Below are 22,719 nucleotides of genomic sequence, written 5' to 3' on the forward strand. Positions count from 1 at the left end.
TCGTTGTTGTCTTTATCTGCCGCCTCTTTCCCCCCCCCCCCCCCCCCCCCCCCCCCCCCCCACCCCCCCCCCCCCCCCCCCCCCCCCTCGAAAGCTTCACGGCCTAAGAAGGGGGAAGGTAGACTCTGCCCCTAGAGAAGTCTCACCACAAAATTTCTAAAGAGTCTGCATTCTCCCTTGGGGGAGGAGGCAGTTGGCATTCTCGTTGGCTCTCCCGCTCCTGGAGAGGGAACCGAGGCATTGTCCCCAGGGTCTAGAGTCTCGGGAGCTTCTGGAGTGCAAACCAAGGTTTGCTCTCCAGTCCCTGTTCCAAGGGTGCTGCTCGCAGGACCAGAACTGTGTTAGAGACTTGATCGCAAGTTTCTCTGAGCGTACAACCTTCCAAGGGAGGTCGTGCATTCACAGTCAGTGACGAGGAATCTTCTCTCCACCATGGGGCGAGAGAAGGGACCGAGCCATGGCACAGACCCACCTGCAAAAACCAAGCCTGGTTCTTTGTCAGGAGCCAAGATCGATGTCACTGTCCTCCAGGATAGGACATCTTGAGGATGGCTGGGATGTGTCGTGAGGATGATGCATATTCTCGCCAGGCTGGGAGCCACACTGCTGCCAGCAGTGGTGCGGCTGCCACCAGCAACGCTACCAGCGCTGCTAGTAGCACTGCTACAGTGCAATGAGAACCTCTGGATTCTCCTAGGGAAAGCATCTTGCTGAGGCGATCATGCTCTCCTAGACCCACGCCTCTTGTCACCCCCATGGATTGGTACAAGGGCTTGGCTCACCCCTGCTGACAGCAGCACTGCTAGGATTGGTGAGAGTATCCTCTCCTTCTCTCCTATTCCCTTTTCTTTCTCAGGCTACACCTGGAGGGGTGAGGCAAACAGTAGGAATCCTGTAGAGTGCTCTCCACAGGATTCAGCATTGGGGCCTTATGTTCCTGGAGGGGTCCTAGGACTTCACTGCACATATGGATCCATGGGGTCCGACGAAGTTCTCCCTCAAGGAGAGTAGATCGGGAGGACTGGTCTCTTGAAGGACTTGAGGGTCCTTTGCCTAGGGACTTGGGCACCCCCGAGATACAGAGGACCTTTGGTGAGATTGTTGAGCTGATACGTCAGTGCTCTCACGGGGAAGACTTCCGTGGTCAGCCTTGGCTGACGGAGTTTTGGATCAGGTGAATAATTTTGTCTCAGGACAGGAGAATTTGCCTTGGTACAATTGCTCAGATAAGCTGCTTCCCTCTCCTCTACCTCGCCAGAGGCTCTTCTACATGCCTTAGGAGAGGCCTCTACCAACCAAGCAGGTCCAGGTATGTCACTACAATACCTGATGAGTAAGAGTATTTCTCTCAACAGGGAGCAGCGACTCTGGAAGCTACCGCCATGGCAGCTCTATAAGCAGTCTCCTGGTTAGACCTGTGGTCATTCACAGTGTCCTAAGTCGCAACTTCTTCCAGGACCATCATCCCAGGGGAAGACTCGGCTTTCAGGAGACTTTGCCAGTCCGGGGGGGCTATCACCTACCTGGCCCACCAGATGGCAAACCTGTGGGCGAACCTGGTACTCAAGAGGCATAACGCTTTCATCTCTCAAGTAACCAGGTCTTTTGGCTCAGAGTCCATGAAACACCAAGCTCTAGAAGAAGTGCAGAAGATGCTGAGCAAGGGTGCTGCAGAAGTTGTGTCAGACTGGTCCCCAGGATTCTACAGCCCAGTCTTTCTCATAGAGAAGACTTCAGGGGGATGGAGACCGGTCACAGACCTTTCTCTCCTGAACTGGTTCGTTCACCAGACTCGGTTCAAGATGGAGACAACATGTTCTGTTTTGGCATCTATCTGGGAGAACGACTTTATGCTTATGGTGAACCTAAAGGATGCGTATTTCCAGATACCCATCCATCGGTCATCCCGCCAGTACTCTGCTTCGTCGTCCGGGAGATGGTCTACCAGTTCAGGCACTATGCTTTGGATGCTCGACCACTCCCCAGGTGTTCATGAGAGTGTCAACCTGGTCTTGGCTTGGACACATTTGCACAGGATATGTCTTTTGAGGTATCTCGACAATTGGCTGGTACTGGCTAGCTCCCATTCGCTGTTGCTACAGGACAGGGATCTACGACTCAAGTTTTGTCAGGATCTAGGGATCTTGATAAGTTGAGAGAAGTCCGATCTCAAGCCCAAGCAGAGGACGTTGTACCTGGGCTTGCTGATACACGGTAGCAACAAGTCTTCCCCTCCGACTTTTGTGTCAACAAGTTTAGAGAGGCAGTGTGACTGTTCCTGTCATGACAGGGGCAACCAGCTCAGCTTTGGCAATCATGATAGGACACCTGTTATCATTGGAGAAGCTAGTTCCTCATGGGCAGCTATATCTTTAGTATCTCCAGTGGAGACTGAAGGAGTACTGGTCCCAGTTCCACAATCCTCAGTCATTCCTCGTTCCTCTCTCACAGGGAGAGAGTAAAGACTGGGACTGGTGGCTAGTTGACAGGAACGTCATTGTAGGAGTGGATCTTTCCACTCCCCCTCCGGTCATGCTACTGTTTTCAGACGCATTGAACAAGGGATGGGGCGCACTCCTGGAGGAGTTGCTGACTGCAGGAGTGTGGAACCTTCACAACAAGTACCTTCACATTAATGTCCTGGAACTCAAGGCAGCCTTTCTAGTTCTCCAAGAGGTTTGGGAATGGGTAATGTGACACTCTGTTGATAAGCATCAACAAGCAAGGAAGGCTCGCCTCCCTCAATCTTCACCTGTTGACAGTGCAGGTATTCGAGTGGGGAGCAGCTCTCTTGGTAGAGCTGTCAGCCAGGTACATTCCAGGTAAGAGGATTGTAGTGGCAGACAATCTCAGCTGCCAGAATCAGGTGATAGGAACCGAATGGTCCCTTCACCAAGACGTGGTAGAAAGGCTTTTCAGCCTATGGGGGTGTCCATTCATAGACTCTTTTGCCTCCCAGTTCAACAGGAAGCAGGAGATCTTCTGCTCCATTCTTCTGGACCCATAGGCTGCTGCAGAGGACATGTTCCAACACCCGTGGGACAACCTGGCAGTGTACGCCTTTCCCCCATTTTGCCTGATTCAAACTGTGATCAGTAGGATGCGGATCACTCACTCTTCGGATGATTCTGGTGGCGCCCAAACGCCCCGGCCGTTTGGTATCCTGCCCTTCTGGCTCTTCTGTATGAGGCACCAAGAGAGATTCCCCCGTGGCATAACTTGCTGTGCCCACCGCAAGTCGAACGGTACTACCAGGCAGTAGTCCCTGTGTCATCATGGCTGGAGGTCATCCACCATCTCTTGTGAGCGAGAGGCTTTTCTCGTCGAGCAGTAACAGAGATGGCAGGATACCTCTGACAGTCTACATTGGTATACATCCAGGGAAAGCGGGCAGTCTGCTGTGGTTGATGTCATAGACGGGGTATCTCTCCTGTCGGAGCCACTCTTCAATAGGTTGTGGGCTTCCTTGTATACCTTCACCAAGAGAAGCTACTCTCCATCTCAGCTTTAAAAGGTTACAGGGCTGCACTGGGCCTAGTATTGAAGCTGAAGGGTGTCGCTATCTCGTCTTCCTTCGAGATATCATTGCGCATGAGGAGCTTTGAGAGCTCTTGCCCACCCAGGGATCTCAGACCTCCTGCATGGGATGTGACTTGCACTGCAGAGCCTGATTTGTGCCCTGTCCGAGCCACATCAAGAGTCCTCAGACAAGGATCTGACCCACAAGACAGTCTTTCTGCTGGCCTTGGCATTGGCGAAGAGAATAGGTGAATTACATGGTTTTTCTTTGATGTTAAACACTCAAGGAGATGGGGATTGGTTATGCTGGAATTCATCCTGGAGTTCGTAGAAAAGACCCAGAATCCATTGGTCCCTGACACTAGATTCGAGTCCTTCACCATCCCCATTCCCTCCCAGAGTGACTTCATTGATGTTGATCCAGACGAGATGCTACTTTGTCCCATTACAGCACTATGGCGCTACGTGAAGATGACTTGTCATCTCCGGCCTGAGTGTTGACGACTTCTTTAGTACTGGTAGTTCCAAGAAAGAGATGTCCAAGAACACAGATCTTTCTGGCTTTGTGAGATGATCAGCATGGCGTACTCTGCTGCTGGCGACAACACTGGTACACGTTGTCTGAGGGTTCACGAGGTCAGGGGCATTGCCCTGTCCCTCTCATTCTGTAAGAACCCGTCAGTTCAACAGGTTTTGAAAACGCGGGTTTGGGCACGCCAGACTGCCTTTACTTCTCATTACCTTCGAGATATTGCCCATTGGTGGCTGTTCAACAAGTTGTGTAGCTTACCCAGCTCCTCTAACTGGACAGAGTTTCATCTTGCCTTGTTGTACGGTATGAATGAGCATGACTCTGGAGTGACTGGCTCTCCTTTCATCTCTCATCCTACACTTTCCCTCTGGGTAGAGAGTAATATGGACCATTACATGCTAGACTGAACACAGATGCAGGTAAGACACTCCTTAGAGTAACCTACCTATTTCCTTTTAATTAATTAATTGAAGCAAATATCCAACACTTTTCCTTTATAAGGCCGGGAAAGGGGGCCTGACATAAGACAAACCCATAACTTGTACTTACTTTATAGTCTCTGACATATGGTTCCTTGCTTTCCTACAAGAGGGACACTTATCTCTCTCCCTTATGAGAAAAACCCAGAAGACTGATTCTGATCTTGTAGTTCCCTAACTCCGATCAGATGCCAGTGGTTGGAGTCCCTCCTCGCTCTTATTACTAGGAAGGAAATCTCAGGGGGGCTGAACCCCAGTTGGTTCACTGGAGCTCACTCAGATTCCACCCACCAATCAGTGAGTCTTTCTATTGTAAAAGGACTGATGGTTTGTAAATTGTGAATTTGGAAAGTAAATTGTATTTTTTCTAATTATACAAACTTAGTCCTTTACACAAAGTACTCACCTCATGCCACCCTTCAATATGTACCTGAGCCAAAAGCAAATTGGAATGTTTATGTCCAGTTGGAGGGACTACCAACGACTGGACCAGTAGTTAACTGCAGTCATACCCCTACATACAAAAGTCCCTATGTACGAAAAATCCAGGTTACAAAGGCAAAGATGAAGATTTTTTTTGCTTTATGTACGAAAATAATTCAGGTCGCAAAAGAGTGTGCTGTAAAGTCTGAGATTTGCCCGGGCGCCGAGAACAATTTTAAAACTCGCACACCGCCAACTCAGTAGACTCGCCACCATCCTCCCGCTCTCCCATTGGTTCCTGATGCTAGTTACCGCCGTAAGATCCTGGTCTCCTATTGGTCATCATCTATCCCATCATGCATCTACGTAAGGGAGTTCCTTGACCATTTCGTTTCGGCAGCGTTATTGTACACTCATGGAATTCGTTCGTGCACGTAGATTTCGTTCGTTAACGGAAATTTGTGTTAGTGATTTCGCTTCCGTTGTACAGTGGGGCCTTGCTTAGTCACGGATCAGCAATCACGGTATCAGTTAATCACGGGTTTTTCCTTGGACCATTTCTCAGTCTATATCGCTGATATGAATCGCAGCATTGCGGTCTTGTACGTGGTAGGCTAAGCCTCATCCGAGTCCGATAACCAGCAAATGCATGAACAGATTCACAATACGATATTAAGTGACAATAAAGGTCATAAAACCATTCTCACCTTATATATTATTGGCATATCTTCATAATATATAGCCTATTCATTGAATAATTCCACATCATTGACATCAACTTGTAATTGAGTGGCCAGCAGAAATGTAAACACTGAGAGTTACATTGCTTCACAGCGACCTTTGCCATTCGTTAACCTTTTAGAAATGTTAATAGTAGTAGTGTAATTACAGTAGTAATAGCATTTAGGAAAACATTAATTTTCAATTCGAACTTCATTATTGTTTTGGTACAATGTAATCAACTGCAGTCATACAAACGATAATGTCATAGATTATCGTATTGTTGTTTGCGATCGGCGACGAAGCATAAACGTAAAACCATTTTTACCTTATATATTATTGTCATATATTCATAGTAAAACACATCTTATATATTATTGGCATATCTTCATAATAAGCCTCTTCAAGTTTACATTATGTATTGATTACTTTATTTTGATGTGATTACATTGATATTACAGTATGGTACTGTAATAAGTACAGTAACTATTTTTTATCATAAATGTACGTATATTCATTGTTACGTTTTAAGCTCTGGCCTGAAGGGGCTCAAATACGTAAGCGAACTCAAACTTACCTTAAAAGGATTTATAGTGTTAATTTACTCTAGAGGAGGTTGCCAGAAAACTCAGCTATGTAATTACTTTACATACATTTATTTACAGGAGGCTGCTTAATAGCCTGGGAAAGTAAATGCAACTTGTCCACACGTGGGACCAATATTATCTCTCAAAAGGGGATAGTAGCTAAAAATGCGGTTCACGTAAAAGCTGGTTTTCAAAATTGTTCATATGTCTTGCGGTAAAGCATCACTTGCGGGCGCAAAGACTTGGACACGTGACTCAGGAAATCTGGAAGAAATCCCAGATTAGACACAAAATAATCAAAGACTTCTTGCACAAGTTACAGGTACTCACTTTGTCTAACCCACTGGGGAGGAACTCTTAGCGTTAAAAGAAATATTCAATGACTTCATTTGTCTGAGACGATCACACAAGGGAAGCATGCGGCCACGAGGCAGTGAGAGGAACAAAGTAATGTTCATTTGAGAATTAGAAATTTGAATTTTGAGAAGTGGGGAGTAATTACAAAACTAGGAGATAAGGAACTGGCAATATGACTGTTTCACCCGACGTACCTGGAAGCCATGATCAGTGGACCTTTTTAGAAATGCGGCGTCGGCTTTGTCTCAGGTCTGGGCGCGCCAGTAACGCCCTTGGTAGTTGGTTGGCCTAAATGGAAGGCTAGGCTGGCTGGGACATCCGTCCGAGGTCACGACTGGAGGAGACCGAGGTCGAAGGCAGGTGTGTTTCATGGGGGATGGGTTCAGCTTAACCCCCCAAGAGCAGGGCATCCTGGAAACAGAACATACAGCCAGCAAAGGATTCACAGGAAAAGGAGCTTAAGACGTAGGCCTAATAAGTATCTGGCTACCTACACCTTCCCTTCTGGGATACGTCCCTAAAGCTGGCAAGAGTCTATTTTCCCCCTCTTATAACAGGAAATTCCTATCTCTGGCTGGCGTGCTTTGGGTTCCCACCTAAAATCAGCTGATATTTGGTGAATATGGCTGCTCTTTTAGAAATAAAATACATTAAATACTGCTGGGAAGATGAGGCGGTCAATAAATGTAACATCATTCATGGAAAAAATACGTATGATCACCGTGACGTCACCAAACCTACAGTCTCGTTCGTACGTACTATTTTTACACAATGTGATAGTGGTTACACCGTTCTACAAACTACAATATATTTTACATAAGTATCCTCTAAACTCTATCATAAATCACTTTACTTACATTTTTTGTGGAGCCCAAATACTATATCCAGGAAAATTAACGAAATCACGAATTTTATCATAGAGCAAGATTCACTAATTATTGTGTTTTCTTCTTCTTTTCATGACTAAATGCATTTTTAGGATAAACTCATTTACAAATTTTCAAATATGAACGTAAATAGCAAAAAATCTCTCTCTCTCTCTCTCTCTCTCTCTCTCTCTCTCTCTCTCTCTCTCTCTCTCTCTCTCTCTCTCTCTCTCTCTCTCTCTCTCTCTCTCTCTCTCTCACAGAAAAAAACTATAATACTCATTTGTAGGTACATGTGTTGCCATATTTTATTGTTTCTTATCTTATCACTATCGATGTTTCATTTCTTATCACCATAAAAATATTTAAAATACAAATTTCATAATGTTTTTCTCGAGCTTAGCTATACTTTGTTTTTTTCCAACTGTCCATCTGCCTGTGGTGTCAGCGCAATTTACCACTGCATCCCGGGCTTTAAATTATATCCTATTTCGAATATCAACGGTGTAATTCTTATACAGTAAATTATTAAAACACTTTTCAGTTGCAAATGTACACCCAAATATCCTTTTATTTACCTAAACTTACACATGCGGAACTATATAAAGCTCGGGACGCAGTGTTACCATGCGCGACCACCGCAGGCCAATGGACAGATGGAAAAAAACTGAGTATAGTCAACAGTTACTCTCGTCCTAAGCTGCTCTCTCTCTCTCTCTCTCTCTCTCTCTCTCTCTCTCTCTCTCTCTCTCTCTCTCTCTCTCTCTCTCTCTCTCTCTCTCTCTCTATGAAATATGAATTACTGTATCATAATATCATAAACAATTATGTACAAGGTTAAAAAAATAATAATTCCATTAATAAATTAGTTTCTTTTAGCAACTAAATTATTTTCCAAAATAATTCTTTCAGTAATAAAAGTCCATCAGCTGATTCTGAACGTAAACAAACGACTAAAATAGATTTTTATTGCTGTATTTTGCTGTTTATACATTAATATTATAGTTGGGTGCTGTAATCATCACAGTAAATCATGTTTTTTATCATAAATATGTTCATTCACGAAATAGATCTACTATGTACTTTTAGTTTGGTGCAGCAGCCAAATCATGAAAATAGAAAGGAATTGTTAGGTAATATACTTTTGTTTGCTGATCTGATGAAGGGGAAATTGAAGATAGGAAAGAATAACTTTGAAACTGTCTTGAATTTAGTTTAAGGTGATAGTTGAAGACATATTTGGTGCTTGAACTAAAGTAGGCAGTTATAAACATTGAATTAGTGGTCTATGGTGGGTTAATTGTTAAAGCAGGCAGTTTAAAGCAATTTTTGAGGGGGTTGCCAGGATAACACGGGTATTTACTTATCACGGGGGGTTCTGGGCCCTATCCCCCGTGATTATCGAGGCCCTACTGTACTGTAAGTTACTTTATCGTGTTGTGTGAACTTAATTACTTACGTTATTACCCATGGGTCCCAAAAATGTTGCTAAAGTTCACGGAAAGAAGAAGATGCTTTCTATGGAGATGAAGATGAAGATAATCAAGAAGTATGAGGCTGGCATGCGGTTGAGTGTGATCGCTAAGGCATACGGCCGAAATCCGTTGACAATAGGCACCATCCTTAAGCAGAAGGAAGCCATCAAAGTAGCTACACCTTCCAAGGGCGTGACTATTTTTTCCAACAAGAGGAGTCACGTGCATGATGTGATGGAGAGGCTGCTTCTCGTATGGATTAAGAACAAGGAAATCTTTGGCGATACGATAACCGAGATGGCAATCTGCCATAAGGCCAGCGCAATTTTCGGTGATCTGAGTGCTCAGGACGAAGACGACGTAGGAGAAGGGACATCGAAGGCAACCCCAGACTTCTAGGCTTCTCGGGGTTGGGTTGATAAATTTCGTAAACGGACTGGGATCAATTAGGTGGTGTGGACACGAAAGCAGCCCAAGCCTTTGTTAAGATGTTCGACGAGATGACAATCAAGAAAGGCTACAGTTTTCAGCAAGTCTTCAACTGTGATGAGACTGGCCTTTTTTGGAAAAAAATGCCTCATCGGACGTACATCACGGAGGAAGAGAAGGAGCTACCCGGGCATAAGCCTATGAAAGACAGGCTAACGCTTGCACTTTGTTCTAACGCCAGTGGGGATTGTAAGGTGAAGCCCCTACTTGTGTATCATTCAGAGACTGCTCGAGCCTTCAAGGCCCACAAAGTGCTAAAGGAGAAGCTTCCAGTGATGTGGAGGGCTAATGCGAAAGCCTTGGCAATGAGACTTTTGTTCACCGAGTGGGTAAATCTGAAATGTCTGCTGGTGTTGGACAATGCCCCTGCTCACCCTCCAGGTCTTGAGGAAGATATCCTAGTGGAGTATTCTTTCATCAAGGTTCTTTATCTTCCGTCTAACACTACCCCTCTCTAGCCCATGGACCAGCAAGTGATATCGAACTTCAAGAAGCTGTATACAAAACATCTTTTCAAGAGATTTTTCAAGAGATGTTAATGTTTTCTACTATTTTTAAATGTGTTTCGTAAAGTTAAGTGTTCATGTTTTCTGCTGTTTGTCCTCCTCCTCCTCCTGTCGCCACTTTCGGACATCGCCTCACTCGAAAGGTAAGGTTCCACATTTTACTACATACATGTACGTACAGTATTTCTTGTACCCTGTACACTAATACACTTTATTTACAGGTACAGTAACAGTTAGGTTAGGTATTGAATGGTCCAAATTGTTGTATTTCATTGTTTATTGGTCAATTTAGCTTTATTATAAAATTTACTTTGGTGTTTTTGTCGGGCTTGGAACGAATTAGGCAATTTACATGTAAAAAGTAGTTCTGGATATGAAAAAATCAGGTTATGAAGGCCGCTTCGGAACTGATTAATTTTATAACCTGAGGCACTACTGTACTGAACTGCCTTGTTTGAAGATTTCAGCGGCCGTGTCCAGGCTACACCTCGAGCAATTCCTATTGTTAAGGCCCTAGGTTTGTATGTATCGGCGCCAATAACCAGAAATTGTCGCATTTCAGCACTAGACAAGCCCCATTAAATCTGATCTCTGATAACTGGGGACTTCTGTATCTGTATTTGATGGGACTAATTTTTTTTTTTTTTACTTTCAGGCATTTGATAATATTGAAGATAAGTTAGGAGTAGCAGAAAACATGTTGCCTGTTGTTCTGAGCAGCTCAAATAGGCAGTTGTCTATAGAGGATGTCCATGGCATAGTCCTATTCCTCAGTGATACTTTAATGTCGATAAAAATGTTCCTCATGTGTCATTCCCCAGCTTGTAAATATTTTCATGAAGCTTCCTTTGAACTAAGGTAATTTGTGTGCTCACTATTTACTTTCAAGTATGTTTTTGAGGAAATTGGTATCTTGATGTGCATAGGTTTGCTACTTCAGTTCGTTTCTAAGTAATGTACAGGGATGCAGTCCTTTATCTGAAATTATGAAAACCGAAAAGTTTTAAAAACTGAAAAGCTCGAAAAACCAATAGCATTTTGAGGAGAGTAGGGCATCAATTCATAAAGTTAGTGGTTTGGCATACTAATGGCTGACCTGAGTCATTTGGTTGTGTGTTATTGCTTGAATTATTTTCTTACTAAATCCCGAAAATTGACCATAGAAAATCCCATGAGTTAAAAGCTGAGATAGTTGCTTACCTATATAAACTCTACAGAAAAATGGCAGAGCAACGATGGAAATTAGGTAATGTGCCCATAGTTTACAAAAAAGGTCTAAGAGAAGAGCCAGGAAATTATAGACCAATCTGTGTAACATTGTTCCCTTGTAGGATTCTTTAGTCCATAATTGCAGATAAATTAAATTGTGGATCACGTTGATAGACAACCTGTTGTTAAACAGTCAACATGGCTTCAGACAAAACAGATCATGCCTATCAAACCTCTTGGAGTTTTTCCATAACATGCTTGGTATTTATGACAGTAGTAGAACAATAGATATACTCTACTTAGATTTTTAAAAGGCCTTTGACAAAGTTCCACATAAGAAACTAGGAATTGTAGGAGAAACAGCAGACTGGATTGAAGATTGGCTAACTAATAGAAAACAGAGTCATGATAAACAGTGAAGAATCAGAATGGGCGGATGTGACAATCAGAGTTCCTCAGGGTTCTGTCCTTGGCCCTCTCTTGTTTTTTATTTATATTATAATAGATTAACAAGCAGGATAGCCAAATATGCAGATGACACCAAACTAAGTGTAAATGCAGCAGACCCAGGAACAGTAGAAAGTTTAAGAAATGATCTAAAGAAATAGGAGAGTGGTGAAAAAGATGGCAAATGCCTTTTAACTTGGTAAGTGTAAACTGTTACAAATAGGAACAAACAACCCTCATGCCAACTACATGCTGCTTGGAAATGACATAAATAGTGTAGAACAAGAAAAGGACCTTGGAGTCATTATTATCAAGAACTTAGAATCACAAAACAGTGCATAAAATCTGGAAAGAAGGCACAGAAAGTAGTGGGATATATAAAGAGAGTTCAAATACAGAAACAAGGAAACGGTGCTGCAGCTTTACACATTATTAGTTAGACCTCATCTTGAGTATGCAGTACAGTTTTGGTCACCAACACTGAGAAGGGACATAAATAGGTTAGAAAGGGTAAAAGCAAGAGCCACAAAGTTAATTCCATCCATCAGGCAACTAGGTTACCAAAGACGACTAGAAAGCCCGAACATGTATGGCTTAGAAACACAACCATTCAGAGGACAACTAATCGAAACATTCAAAATACTGAATGCCAGAAAACTTCCAATCATTCATTCATTCATTCCAAATACTGAAAGGCATAACAAAAGTAGACAGTAACCTATTTATGTTAAACAAAAATTAGACAAGAAATAATGGACGGCAACTAGAACTGAGGAGATGCAACACATCTCATAGTGGGAACTTCTTTACATACAAGATATGTGACACATGGAATAAACTGCCACCAGAAGTTGTAAATAGCAACATTGTGGAAGAGTTTGAAAGAAAGCTTGACAAAATCATTAGGACACTGCGAATGAACAGTAAAACCTGCTCCTATGTAAACACCCAGAGAGGTAAACCAATAGATTCTCATATATCATAGGTTCTGAGGTTGTAGTCGATTGTCTGAATATTTTTATTCGGAAATGTACTACAGATGGCAAACTCCAGTCAGTTAAGGATATTTACCTTCCACCAATGAGTAAGTCTATCCTAATGATAAGACCAAAGGTTTGTTTCGTAAATGAACATATGACAAATTTTTTAATCAATTTGTATTTTTCACAACCAACAAACCTAAGGTCTTAGCATATAAGGCCCCACCTCGAACCACCCCTCTGACAGTCAAAACTGGGTTGGAAGAGTAAATGATGTGCTCACAGAATGCCCAAGGCATTGTGGGAGCCCCCACAATAACTTTTGAGCAAGCACAGATGCCAATAGTTCCTGGATTACACAAGTTTTTTATTAATTTTGCCAGATTTCCAGCTGGCGCTAGAAGATTATCCTAATCTGGGATTTGTTAGTTATGAAAAATACAAATTGATTAAGATTTTTGTCATTTTGCACTGTCTTATACAGCAGTCTTAAGATTTTGAAAAACTGAACTTGTGTTATAGGTGATTAGAACTAGAAATTTTAGTATTCTAAAATGATTTGAGGTTGTGGTGATATTTTGGCATATTATTTTTTTTCTTATTTTATATGTATACAATATTAGTGTTGATATATGCAGAATTTTTCTAATAAACATGCATTTTAAGTTACTTCTGTATTTTCAGACGTTCTTGTTATGAAAGATTCTGTATTTTCAGATTATGTGCTTGTTACGAAAGAACTATTCCCATGATGATGGAAATCTTGAATGAACAAGCAGATGAACCTGAACTACAGCTGTGGACCACTAAACTTATAGAAAAGATAGAAGTAACAAGGTTGTTTGCCTTGAAAATTTTCCGTCTTATTGTTCAGCACATTTGTTTTGAGCCTCTTCTAGGAGATACGTAAGTTTAAGAATTACAGAATTTCCACTAAAGATATTCCTTGCTTTAATAAAACTCATTACCATAAAGCCTAGCAAAATTGCAGTCACTTTTGTTCTTCAGTGAGAGATGAAAAGTTAAAGTAATGTGAAGTGGATGGAGTTGGACAGCTAGGACAGATACAACTTGCAGTAGATGTGCTTCAGGCTTATTCCTACTGCTTTGTCATCGGCTGGTTAATGTATAATGCTGATCTGTCTCTCTCAAGGGGAATATTGCCCCCTTCAGGGAGAGAGAGGCCAGCTACATAATGTTCATAGCATTTTGCATATGTAACATTGTTGTGATACATTGAAACATTTGTGTTCAAAACATTTCAATGTTTTATTTCTTCTGTGATATCTTGCAACGCATTTTTGGGGAATGTTGCAATGTTTTAATCTTTAAGAATTTGTGGTTGGGATGTTTGAGACGTTATGGATTTGTGTTGCAGACAAGGTTTATTTTCAAGGATTTGTCATCCTATCAAAGGAGTATTCCTCCACTTCAACACAAATTTTAATTATGCAACTTACCCAGTAATTACATAGCTATAGTTTCTGTTATTTTGCAGCAGTTTAGATTCAAATTTTGCGGTAGCAACACCGATAAGTGTGTAGGTGATGCCAGTCTTGCCCCCCAGCGAGAAGATTAGGAATGACACAGCCGATTACCTCATTCTGTTTCTGCTATGCTTGGTGTAAAGATCTGGTGTCGGCAGCAGTTATTCATTTACGTGGTTATTTACTGTATTTCGGTATACAAACCGAAATTGGAATGGCTTCAGCCGAAAGCTTCAGGATGAGTTTTTTCCTTGTTTTGTTGGTTTATTACTGAAGTAGTACATCATTAGTTCGCATTTACAGCAAAATTGCAATTAATTGGTTAAGTACTCTTTGACGAGTGTCGGACTGTAATATGTAAACGTAGGTTTGTCAGACCAATGTTTACACTGTTAATGACTAGATATTGTTCGATAATACGTTTCAGTAGCGATCTTTTGATTAAATCATCTTTACAATGAGTAATGCAGCAAAGTTTAGTATACCTTATTTTAATCAGACCACTGAGCTGATTAACAGCTCTCCTAGGACTGGCCCGAAGGATCAGATATTTTTGTGTGGCCAGGAACCAATTGGTTACCTATCAACGAGACCTACAGTTTATTGTGGGATCCGAACCACATCGAGAAATGCATTTCTATCACCAGAAATAAATTCATCTGGATTCCACGTTGGCAGAGTGGGAAATCGAGCCTGGACCCTGAGATCAGTAGTCGAGTACGTAACCGACTCGTCTAACGAGGACCTAAACGCAATAATGTAAAATGTTGCTGAGTTGTTACTTTCGGCGTAGTTGGAATTACGGCCGTTAAATTCTTGAACAAGGTGGTTAGGCAGTAACTACCATGTAGCAGGCGGGTAGGCTAGCCTGCCCGGATGTAAACATTCCACTTTGCCTTTCGGCCAAGGTTCAGATTGAGGGGTGGCATGAGGTGGGCATGTATGTAAAGGACCTCAGGTTTGTATAGTTAGGAAAAATACAGTTTACTTCCAAAAATTGTGATTTATTCCTTCACGGTATACAAACCCTCGGTCCTTTACATAAGGAAGACTCACTAATTGGTGTGAGGAATATGAGTGAGCCTCTAGAACTGACTGGAGTTCTAGACACCTAGGCTACTCCTCCTTGTCGTAAGAGCAAGGAGGAGTGCCCTGCCTCTGACAACTTGATCGAAGTATAGGAGCTGCATCCTCAACCTGAAAGAAGAGGAGTGGAAGGACGAGGTGGGGAAGGTGGAGAGGCCAGTCACTCTCGCATCCTTCTTACCTCTAGAACTGCACACCATAGGTGAGATGCAACTTGTCCTCTTGAAGGAGCTGGGTAAGCAAACACAACCTGCAAGCATCCACCACTGGTCCAAGGAAATGAGGTTCCAAGGACCTGTGGGCAGGCCCGAAGGGAAAGATAAATATGGTTGCAATGACCTTATCTATCTTCCCGACATATTATTCGGAGTGATGACAAGTACCCATCCACTGGACTATCCAGAGAAGTCTCTCAAGGTCTCGTATTACTCGGAGAAAGACGTGTCATCGGACACTTATGCAATGGCAGTCCACAGCGAATAAAGACACCGACACTCCATGGTGGGTGTCGATCCTTATGGGTACAGCAACATGCCAATAGGACAAAGTAATGACTGATCTGTATCAACCACAACGTAGCTCATGACAATCTCGGACTCTTCAACAGCTGCCGACTGACTGCGCTCAGTGTGAGGCGAGCAGTCATGCATCCGAGACATAGCCACATAACATTCGCCTTTTGAATGGTTATGCTGAGAAACCATACAAATCGTCTATCTTGTTCACCACCGATGTTGGGAGACAAGATGATGATTCTCTCAAGGCATGCACCCATCAGATGATGGTCACCCTTCGGTCTCGTCTGGATAGTAAACACTTTTTTCCTGAGGATACAGGGATTCATGTATCTTCTGACCTTCAGATGAAGTCAACCCCAGACCTTCTCTCTCTCATGCAACCAAGCGCTGTTGTGTTACCACTCACAGCTCACACCCTTCTCCTTCCACATGCGCTCAGCCCTTTTGTGGCAGGGGACGCTATAGGTCATTCCTGGGATCAGGGGAAGAATATGTGTCAATCTTCAAACCATTGGGAAATCACCCTCCAAAATCCCTGCTTAGAAGTAAAGGGGCAGTCCTCCGTGCATCTTCAGGAGCAAGGTTCCTCCAGTTCGGATGAACTGGGAAGCAAGAGTCAAGAGAAATTTTGTCACTCCTGCAGAAGGATGCCATAGATTTAGTAGTAGTCCACTAACTCCTGGAGCTTTACAACTGACTATTAATAAGTCCCCAAGGCCTCAGGGGCTTGAGGCCCATGTTAGATGTAAGCACTGAATGTTTTTGTCCGAAAGACAAAATTCAAAATGGAAAGGAATCAAACGGTTTTGTTATCCATTCATAAAGGGGATTGGATGGTGTCCATCGATATGGACAATGCATATTTCCATATCCCAATTCACCAAAACTCAAAGAAGTTTCTTCATTTCGTCTTCAGAGAGAGTACCAATTCAGAGCTCTGTGTTTCGGGCTTTCGACAGCCCCACAAGTGTTTACTAGCATCTTAGCCCCCATGGGAATGGCTGCAATTAGTTGGGATTTTAGTCTCTTTACCTGGACGATTGGCTTCTTCGGTCACATTCAGAGAAGTAGTACACAGAGGACATGCAGATAATTCCATCATTGGCAGGAGTTGGGACTTCTGATAAACTTGAGGAAGTTACAGTTAGCCTCCTGTCAGGATTTTGTCTATTTGGGGATGAGGATAGACTCTGTGGCTTATCAGGCTTTTCTATCCCCACAAAGAGTGGAGTCATGCCTTCAGTAGGTGGACCATTTGCTAGCCCTTCAAGATTGTTCATCAAAGGATTGGATGAGCCTGTCGAGCACCCTCTAGCCTCTATAGAACAGGTCGTGTCCTTGGGGAGTCTACTCATGAGGAGTCTCCAGCTCTTCCTAAAGATAACTGGAATGGAAAAAAATATCCAGACTCATTTGTGTTCCAGGAAATATCTGAAATAAAGGACCTGTCTTGGTGGAGTTCAGAAGACAGATTATTAGAAGGGAAGTCCCTTCTTCCTCTGAACCCCAACCTCGTATTCTATTCAGACGTGTCCAATCTAGGTTTGGGAGATCTCCTGGGAGACAATGGAGTATTGGGGACATGGGATGTTACACAGCGAGAGCACATCAATTTGAAAGAATTGACTGCTATCCACTGGGTGCTGTTGGAGTTTGCGGACCTGGTCCGCAACAAAGAAAGTAACTGTCCACTCAGACAATACAACAGCCCTCTCTTACATCAAGAAACGGGGAGGAATGCATTTTTTCTGCGAAGTGGCAAGAGCCCTTCTGTTATGGACTGCTCCGAACTACACCAGAATCCTAACAAAGTTCGTTCAGGGGAAATCCAACCCCCTGGCGGATGAATTAAGCTGCAAGAAGCAAAATCTTCCCACGAGTGTTGTTTTTTAGCGGAACTAGCTCCTTCTGATAGGAACCCTGGACGACAACTACAGTCAAGTGCAAACCCTGTTCTATCAGAGCCGGAAGTGCTTTATGGCAGGGATAAAAATGGAACTCTGCCTGGTATTTCCTAGAACCAGATGCCCAGATCAGATTTAACCCAAGATGTTATGGCAAGTACATATGCGTCTTGTCCTCGGATTAGAACATCTTGCCATTTACCCTAATGGTCTTTATCTTCTGAGACTAGATTGAAGAGAAGCGTTTGCTTCCTTTTAGCAAAGCTAATGACATTAAGTACAACCTCTACCTCATTAGCTCTCAAGAGATATATATCTCATACATCTATTTGGAATTTGACCTACTGGTAATATGGTCATTCATCATTTCTCATACCATAAGAGAGTTTTTTGAAAAGTCAAAATTTAGGCAGTACCTTGAAAATTTTAATTATACTGGCATGGTAACGAGGAAGAAAGCATAGGATTCCCTCCTATTGTCCAAACCTTCACCTTGTAGTGAAGGATCGAAGTTTAGGGAGCCAAGAGGGTACAATGTTCCCAGAGCATCCTATGCTTATAGTGGATGAGTTGTGGTTTTCACTTCAGTGTAGGTGACATAAGAATTTGGTGGTTTTTTTTTTATGGTACTGTGCCCAGTGCGAGGGCAAATTGTAGTCCTTGTGAGCAATTAGAATCATTCTTGCTACAAGGCTCCTCCTTAAGTATAGCCCACCCTTGGCTTTACTGCCGCGCCACTACAGATTAAGTTGACCACCAACCATAGGCAGTCTCTACTGCAAGCTCTCTTAACTAACATTAATGACCATCATTGTTTCAATGCTAGCAGCTTATTTATTTCTAATTGATTACATGACTTAATGTTTTAAGAGTTGAGTATGTCCATTTATCCCATCTCCTGTCAATGTGGGAATCAGTTATGTAATTACTGGGTAAGTTGCATAATTCAAAATGATGTTTTTATAAGAAAACAAGTTTTCAGTTGTACTTAACCAGTAGATACATGATCAGAGCCCTCCCTCCCCGCTGATGAACATAAGCATTAATGAAATAAGGTAATCAGCTGTGTCGTTCTTAACCTTCTCGCTAGGGGGCAAGACTGACTTCACCTACACACTTATCAGTGTCACTACCGTAAAATTTGAATCTATACTGCTGCGAATAACAAAAACTATAGCTATGAAATCACCTGGTAAGTTTTATTATAAAAACATTATTTTGAATGGCAGATCTCCAATTGCGTTGTCCTGTCTGCTTGCGTAGGACCAGTCAGGATCTTTTGTCTCGTCTCCTTTCCATTAGTCCTTACAGATAAATATGTTCGTTTCCTTCAGTCAGGATAGAAGATATCTACTCTTTCTGAGGCGGAAGGCATATTTGTTGCTTTTTAGGCTCTACAGTTGTCAACCCTGCTTCTTGCCTTGAAGTAAGGTCCGTGTGGCGCATTCAGCTCAGATCTTGGGAGGCCCTCTGCTTCACTTCCCTCTGCCAGAGTTGCCACTTCACTAGATTTTGGTATGCACGTCGGTGTTGTGAAGTGAGATTGGAACCCAATTAGTCCTGTTGGCAGTGTGTTCCGTGTTCCTTTCAAGCCCTGGAGCCCCTTTGTGCTGGCCTGCGAAGGCTACATTGTCATGCAGGAGTACCAGTCTTATAGACGACTTCTCCAATGTGGCTTTGCCTGCTTCTGTGGCATCTCGTCTCCCTCTGATGTTTCGTCATCCAATGATGTTCACCTTGGTACTCCTTTTAGTCACATGAAATAAAATTGTAGTACAATTTTGTTTTAATATGTTTAATCTGTTCTTACACACAGTCTTTTCTCTCTCTGTAAGAGAATGATCTTGTGGCGTCATGGCTACTCCTTATGACGATATAGTTTCGATGCACTGCATTTCGAGAGAAATGGGACCTGTCCTCCTCTACCGTCGGTATTGGAATTTCTTGGTAAATTCTTTGCTTTTCTTTACATGTACATGTACTGGTTAGGCCCTCCTGTTGCTGTAGGAGACAAAGGAAGACCCTACTCATCATCTTTGCCTTCTTTGGTGCTCTCCATTGTCAACAAGCTGGGGTTTGTTTCATATTGTGAGCTTCTCTTGAAGATCCTACCAATCACAGCTCTGGTGCATGATTTCCTCGGATTCGGTGAGTTGGAGAAGTATCCTGAGTCTCTGATATTAGTTCTGGGATTTTTCCAAACTAGTATCTTCTCCATTGTGTCTTCAGACACTTGGGTACAGCGAGCAACCAACCTTCATCCTGTTCATGGATTGTTAGCTTGTCCGAGTTCTTTGATTTTGTTGAAATCCAAGACTAAGATCTTAAGGATGCTTCTTATACTCAGTTTTCTGTGGAACTCTGATTCATCATTTCTCTTCAGTTTGAAGTAACCGTGAAGATTCTACAACGTTCCAGCCAGGATTGATGCAGTTTCTTTGCATAAGAGATTCTGGATGTCTTGGGACGTGTTCCAGCTTTGACATTGTTGTTTCGACGCTCCCTTTCTTTTGTGTCTTAGTCTCCTTGGTTCCAGACTTACATGGATTTGCTACACATCCACGGACGTGTTTCCCTAAGAGAGGTGTTATCTTTCTTTCACAGGTGTGTGTACCCTTCACTTGCGTGACGTGTCCCTGTGGAGATGATCATTGCCCTTTTTCCCCCCTCTGAAGTCTTGTTTGCCTTCAAGAGCTGGTTCACATTTTAAGTCAAGTTCACCTGCTAGATCTAGGATTTCCTCGCCTGTTGTTCACGTCCATGTGGACATGATGGTCATAGCTGACGTGCTTCTTTGGCTGTTCGTGATTGAGAGACAAAGAGGTCTTTCTTCAGTTTCCAAGATACCTAGGCATTCTTCTCTACTTCTCCTAGGTCTTACTTTCGTTGTTCACCTTCCAGTCACTGGTTGTGACTTGTCAAGGCTAAGGTGCTTCTCTTTCTCTCCGATGATGACACATTCATTGTCCATTATCACACGTCCATGTACATGATTCTTCACAATCAGAAACATGCCTGTGCAATGGCTTTTGGTCACTTAGATAGGTCTGTTGAAGTTGCGTTGGTAGCATCCGATAGATGTACCATATCTTCTAGGTTCAGGATCAAATAAGACCCTTGACCTACCATAGTTCATTTGTGTAATGTCTGCAGCGGACTGTTAACCTACCCAACGGTCATTCAGCATGTTTGTGCAATGCCTTTTGGCCACAGCAAACCACTGATGGGAGTTCCTTTGGTAGCATCTGACAGATGTTCCATATCTTCAACATACTTGAACAATCTCCAGCTATTTCATTCTTCATAACAGGTCAGTGGGAATTGAAAGCCTTTGTGTTTACCCAAGACTTCAACCCATCCTAGGTAGGAAGAATTCTCTTGTTTCATCATTTATTGACATTTGAATTGTTCCTACCAGAATATTGACCTGACATTTCTTTTGAGATACAGACGTACTCAACTAGTTAGATATTGAGTCTAGACCAAGAAGATTTCAAGATGAAGGATGGATGAGGAACTATACTGCCATTTTCTAACTTATCTTAGCCTAAATGGTTGAGTTCTTAGCCTAGAAAGTGGTTGAGTTCTCAGCCTAGCAAGTGGTTGAGCTCTTACCCAAGCCTGGCTAATTCGAATCTGCCTTAACCATCTTAAACTAGCCTAAGTAGTTCAATTCTTAGCCTAGAAAGTGTTAAGTTCTTAGCCTAGCCTGGTCAGTTCAAACCTACCTTAACCATCTTACCCTTGCCTATTCTAGCTTAGTTAGTGATTTGAGTTTTTAGCCAAACCTAGTCAGTATGAACCTTCCTTTCCATAGCCTAGCCTAGCCTAGCTGGGGGCTAACTAGTTCGAACCTGTCCCTACCAACTTAGCCTAGCTTAAGCGATTGGGTTGTAGGCCTAGCCTAGCTAGTTTTAAATATATCTCTCCATCATAGCCTGGCCTGAGTGTTTGAGTTCGTAGCCTATCCTAGCTGGATGGAGCTTATCTTTATCAGACCTGCTTTTATTTCCCAAACCGTGCTCTTCTGCTTTGGGAATTCTGCAAAACTATTTTTCCTTTCTTCAAAAGTTTGGGGTTAGGTTAGGTTTGGTTCGATTCCTAAATTAACCTACCTTTACATATCCAAGTAACCAGACAAGTACTGTATCAATATCCTAGTTGTTTTTGTCTCTGCGGGAGTTTAAGATCCGTCTTTAGCGTTGCTCTATGTTGCTCAGGAATGTCACCATAGTGTTCCTAGTCAAAAGGGGAGGGCCATGTCCTATCATCATAGGACATCTCCTCTGATGAGTAGCATACTGAAGGTATGTCATCATAGGGGATGATCTCATAGGGATTAACAGACATGTAGAAGAAATGTGGTCTGGACATGATACAGAATAGTTTAGTGAGCTACTTATCACAGGCCGTCTGATGGCGTATCACAACTCCCTGATTTCCCTATAGTGCCACAGAATCTCTTGTTCACAAAATTTTGAGTGCTTACACAGTAAGTTCAGGCACTACAAATATACTGAAGGGTTTTGCATTTCAGCAAATTCCACCTAAATTGTACTTTGAGCAATTTTATATATATAAAAAAAAAAAAAAAAAAAAAAATTGAAACTTTTGGTTTTATCGGAGAAATCCAATAATTGTAATGTATAGCTTCCTTCTCTGTACAGTCTGGGACAAAACTCTTTCCCCCTGGTCTGGGTTACTCATGAATATGGCAACGTTGCACTCTTTTGAGTCCGCCGAGAATTGGGAAACTAACTTTGTGATAGTTGAACTATTCACTTGAATGAATGAAAGGGATTTTTCTAAGATGCTTTGTTTAAACCTATGATGTTTTTCATTGTATTTTACTGTTTTCACCCATATAGATGAACATTGTTTGGCGATTAAGAAAGAGTTCAATGGATTTTATGAATTTTTATTGTTCATTGCATAACAAGTCAAAACTTTATGCAAAAGGTAAAGAGTTCAAACTACAGTTGGTGTTTTTAAAGGTAAGAATTTCTCTCTCTCTCTCTCTCTCTCTCTCTCTCTCTCTCTCTCTCTCTCTCTCTCTCTCTCTCTCTTCTCTCTCTTTGACAATTTATTGCCTCAATAATTCACTTTTCCACCTGACATCATCTATTTTCAGTTTT

General features: G+C 42.5%; 1 protein-coding gene across 1 annotated transcript in view; it reads left to right on the plus strand.

Annotated features, from left to right (window-relative positions):
• The window catches only part of LOC135197856 (activating signal cointegrator 1 complex subunit 2-like), a 283,256-nt gene that overhangs the window by 100,941 nt on the left and 159,596 nt on the right, over positions 1 to 22,719 (plus strand). Inside the window, exons 6-7 of the mRNA XM_064225038.1 lie at positions 10,609 to 10,811; positions 13,307 to 13,495. Coding sequence (XP_064081108.1) covers positions 10,609 to 10,811; positions 13,307 to 13,495 — 392 coding nt within the window. The remainder of the gene's footprint in view (positions 1 to 10,608; positions 10,812 to 13,306; positions 13,496 to 22,719) is intronic.

The sequence above is a fragment of the Macrobrachium nipponense genome, chromosome 21, assembly GCF_015104395.2.
Source record: "Macrobrachium nipponense isolate FS-2020 chromosome 21, ASM1510439v2, whole genome shotgun sequence".
Classification (NCBI taxonomy): Eukaryota; Metazoa; Arthropoda; class Malacostraca; order Decapoda; family Palaemonidae; genus Macrobrachium; species Macrobrachium nipponense.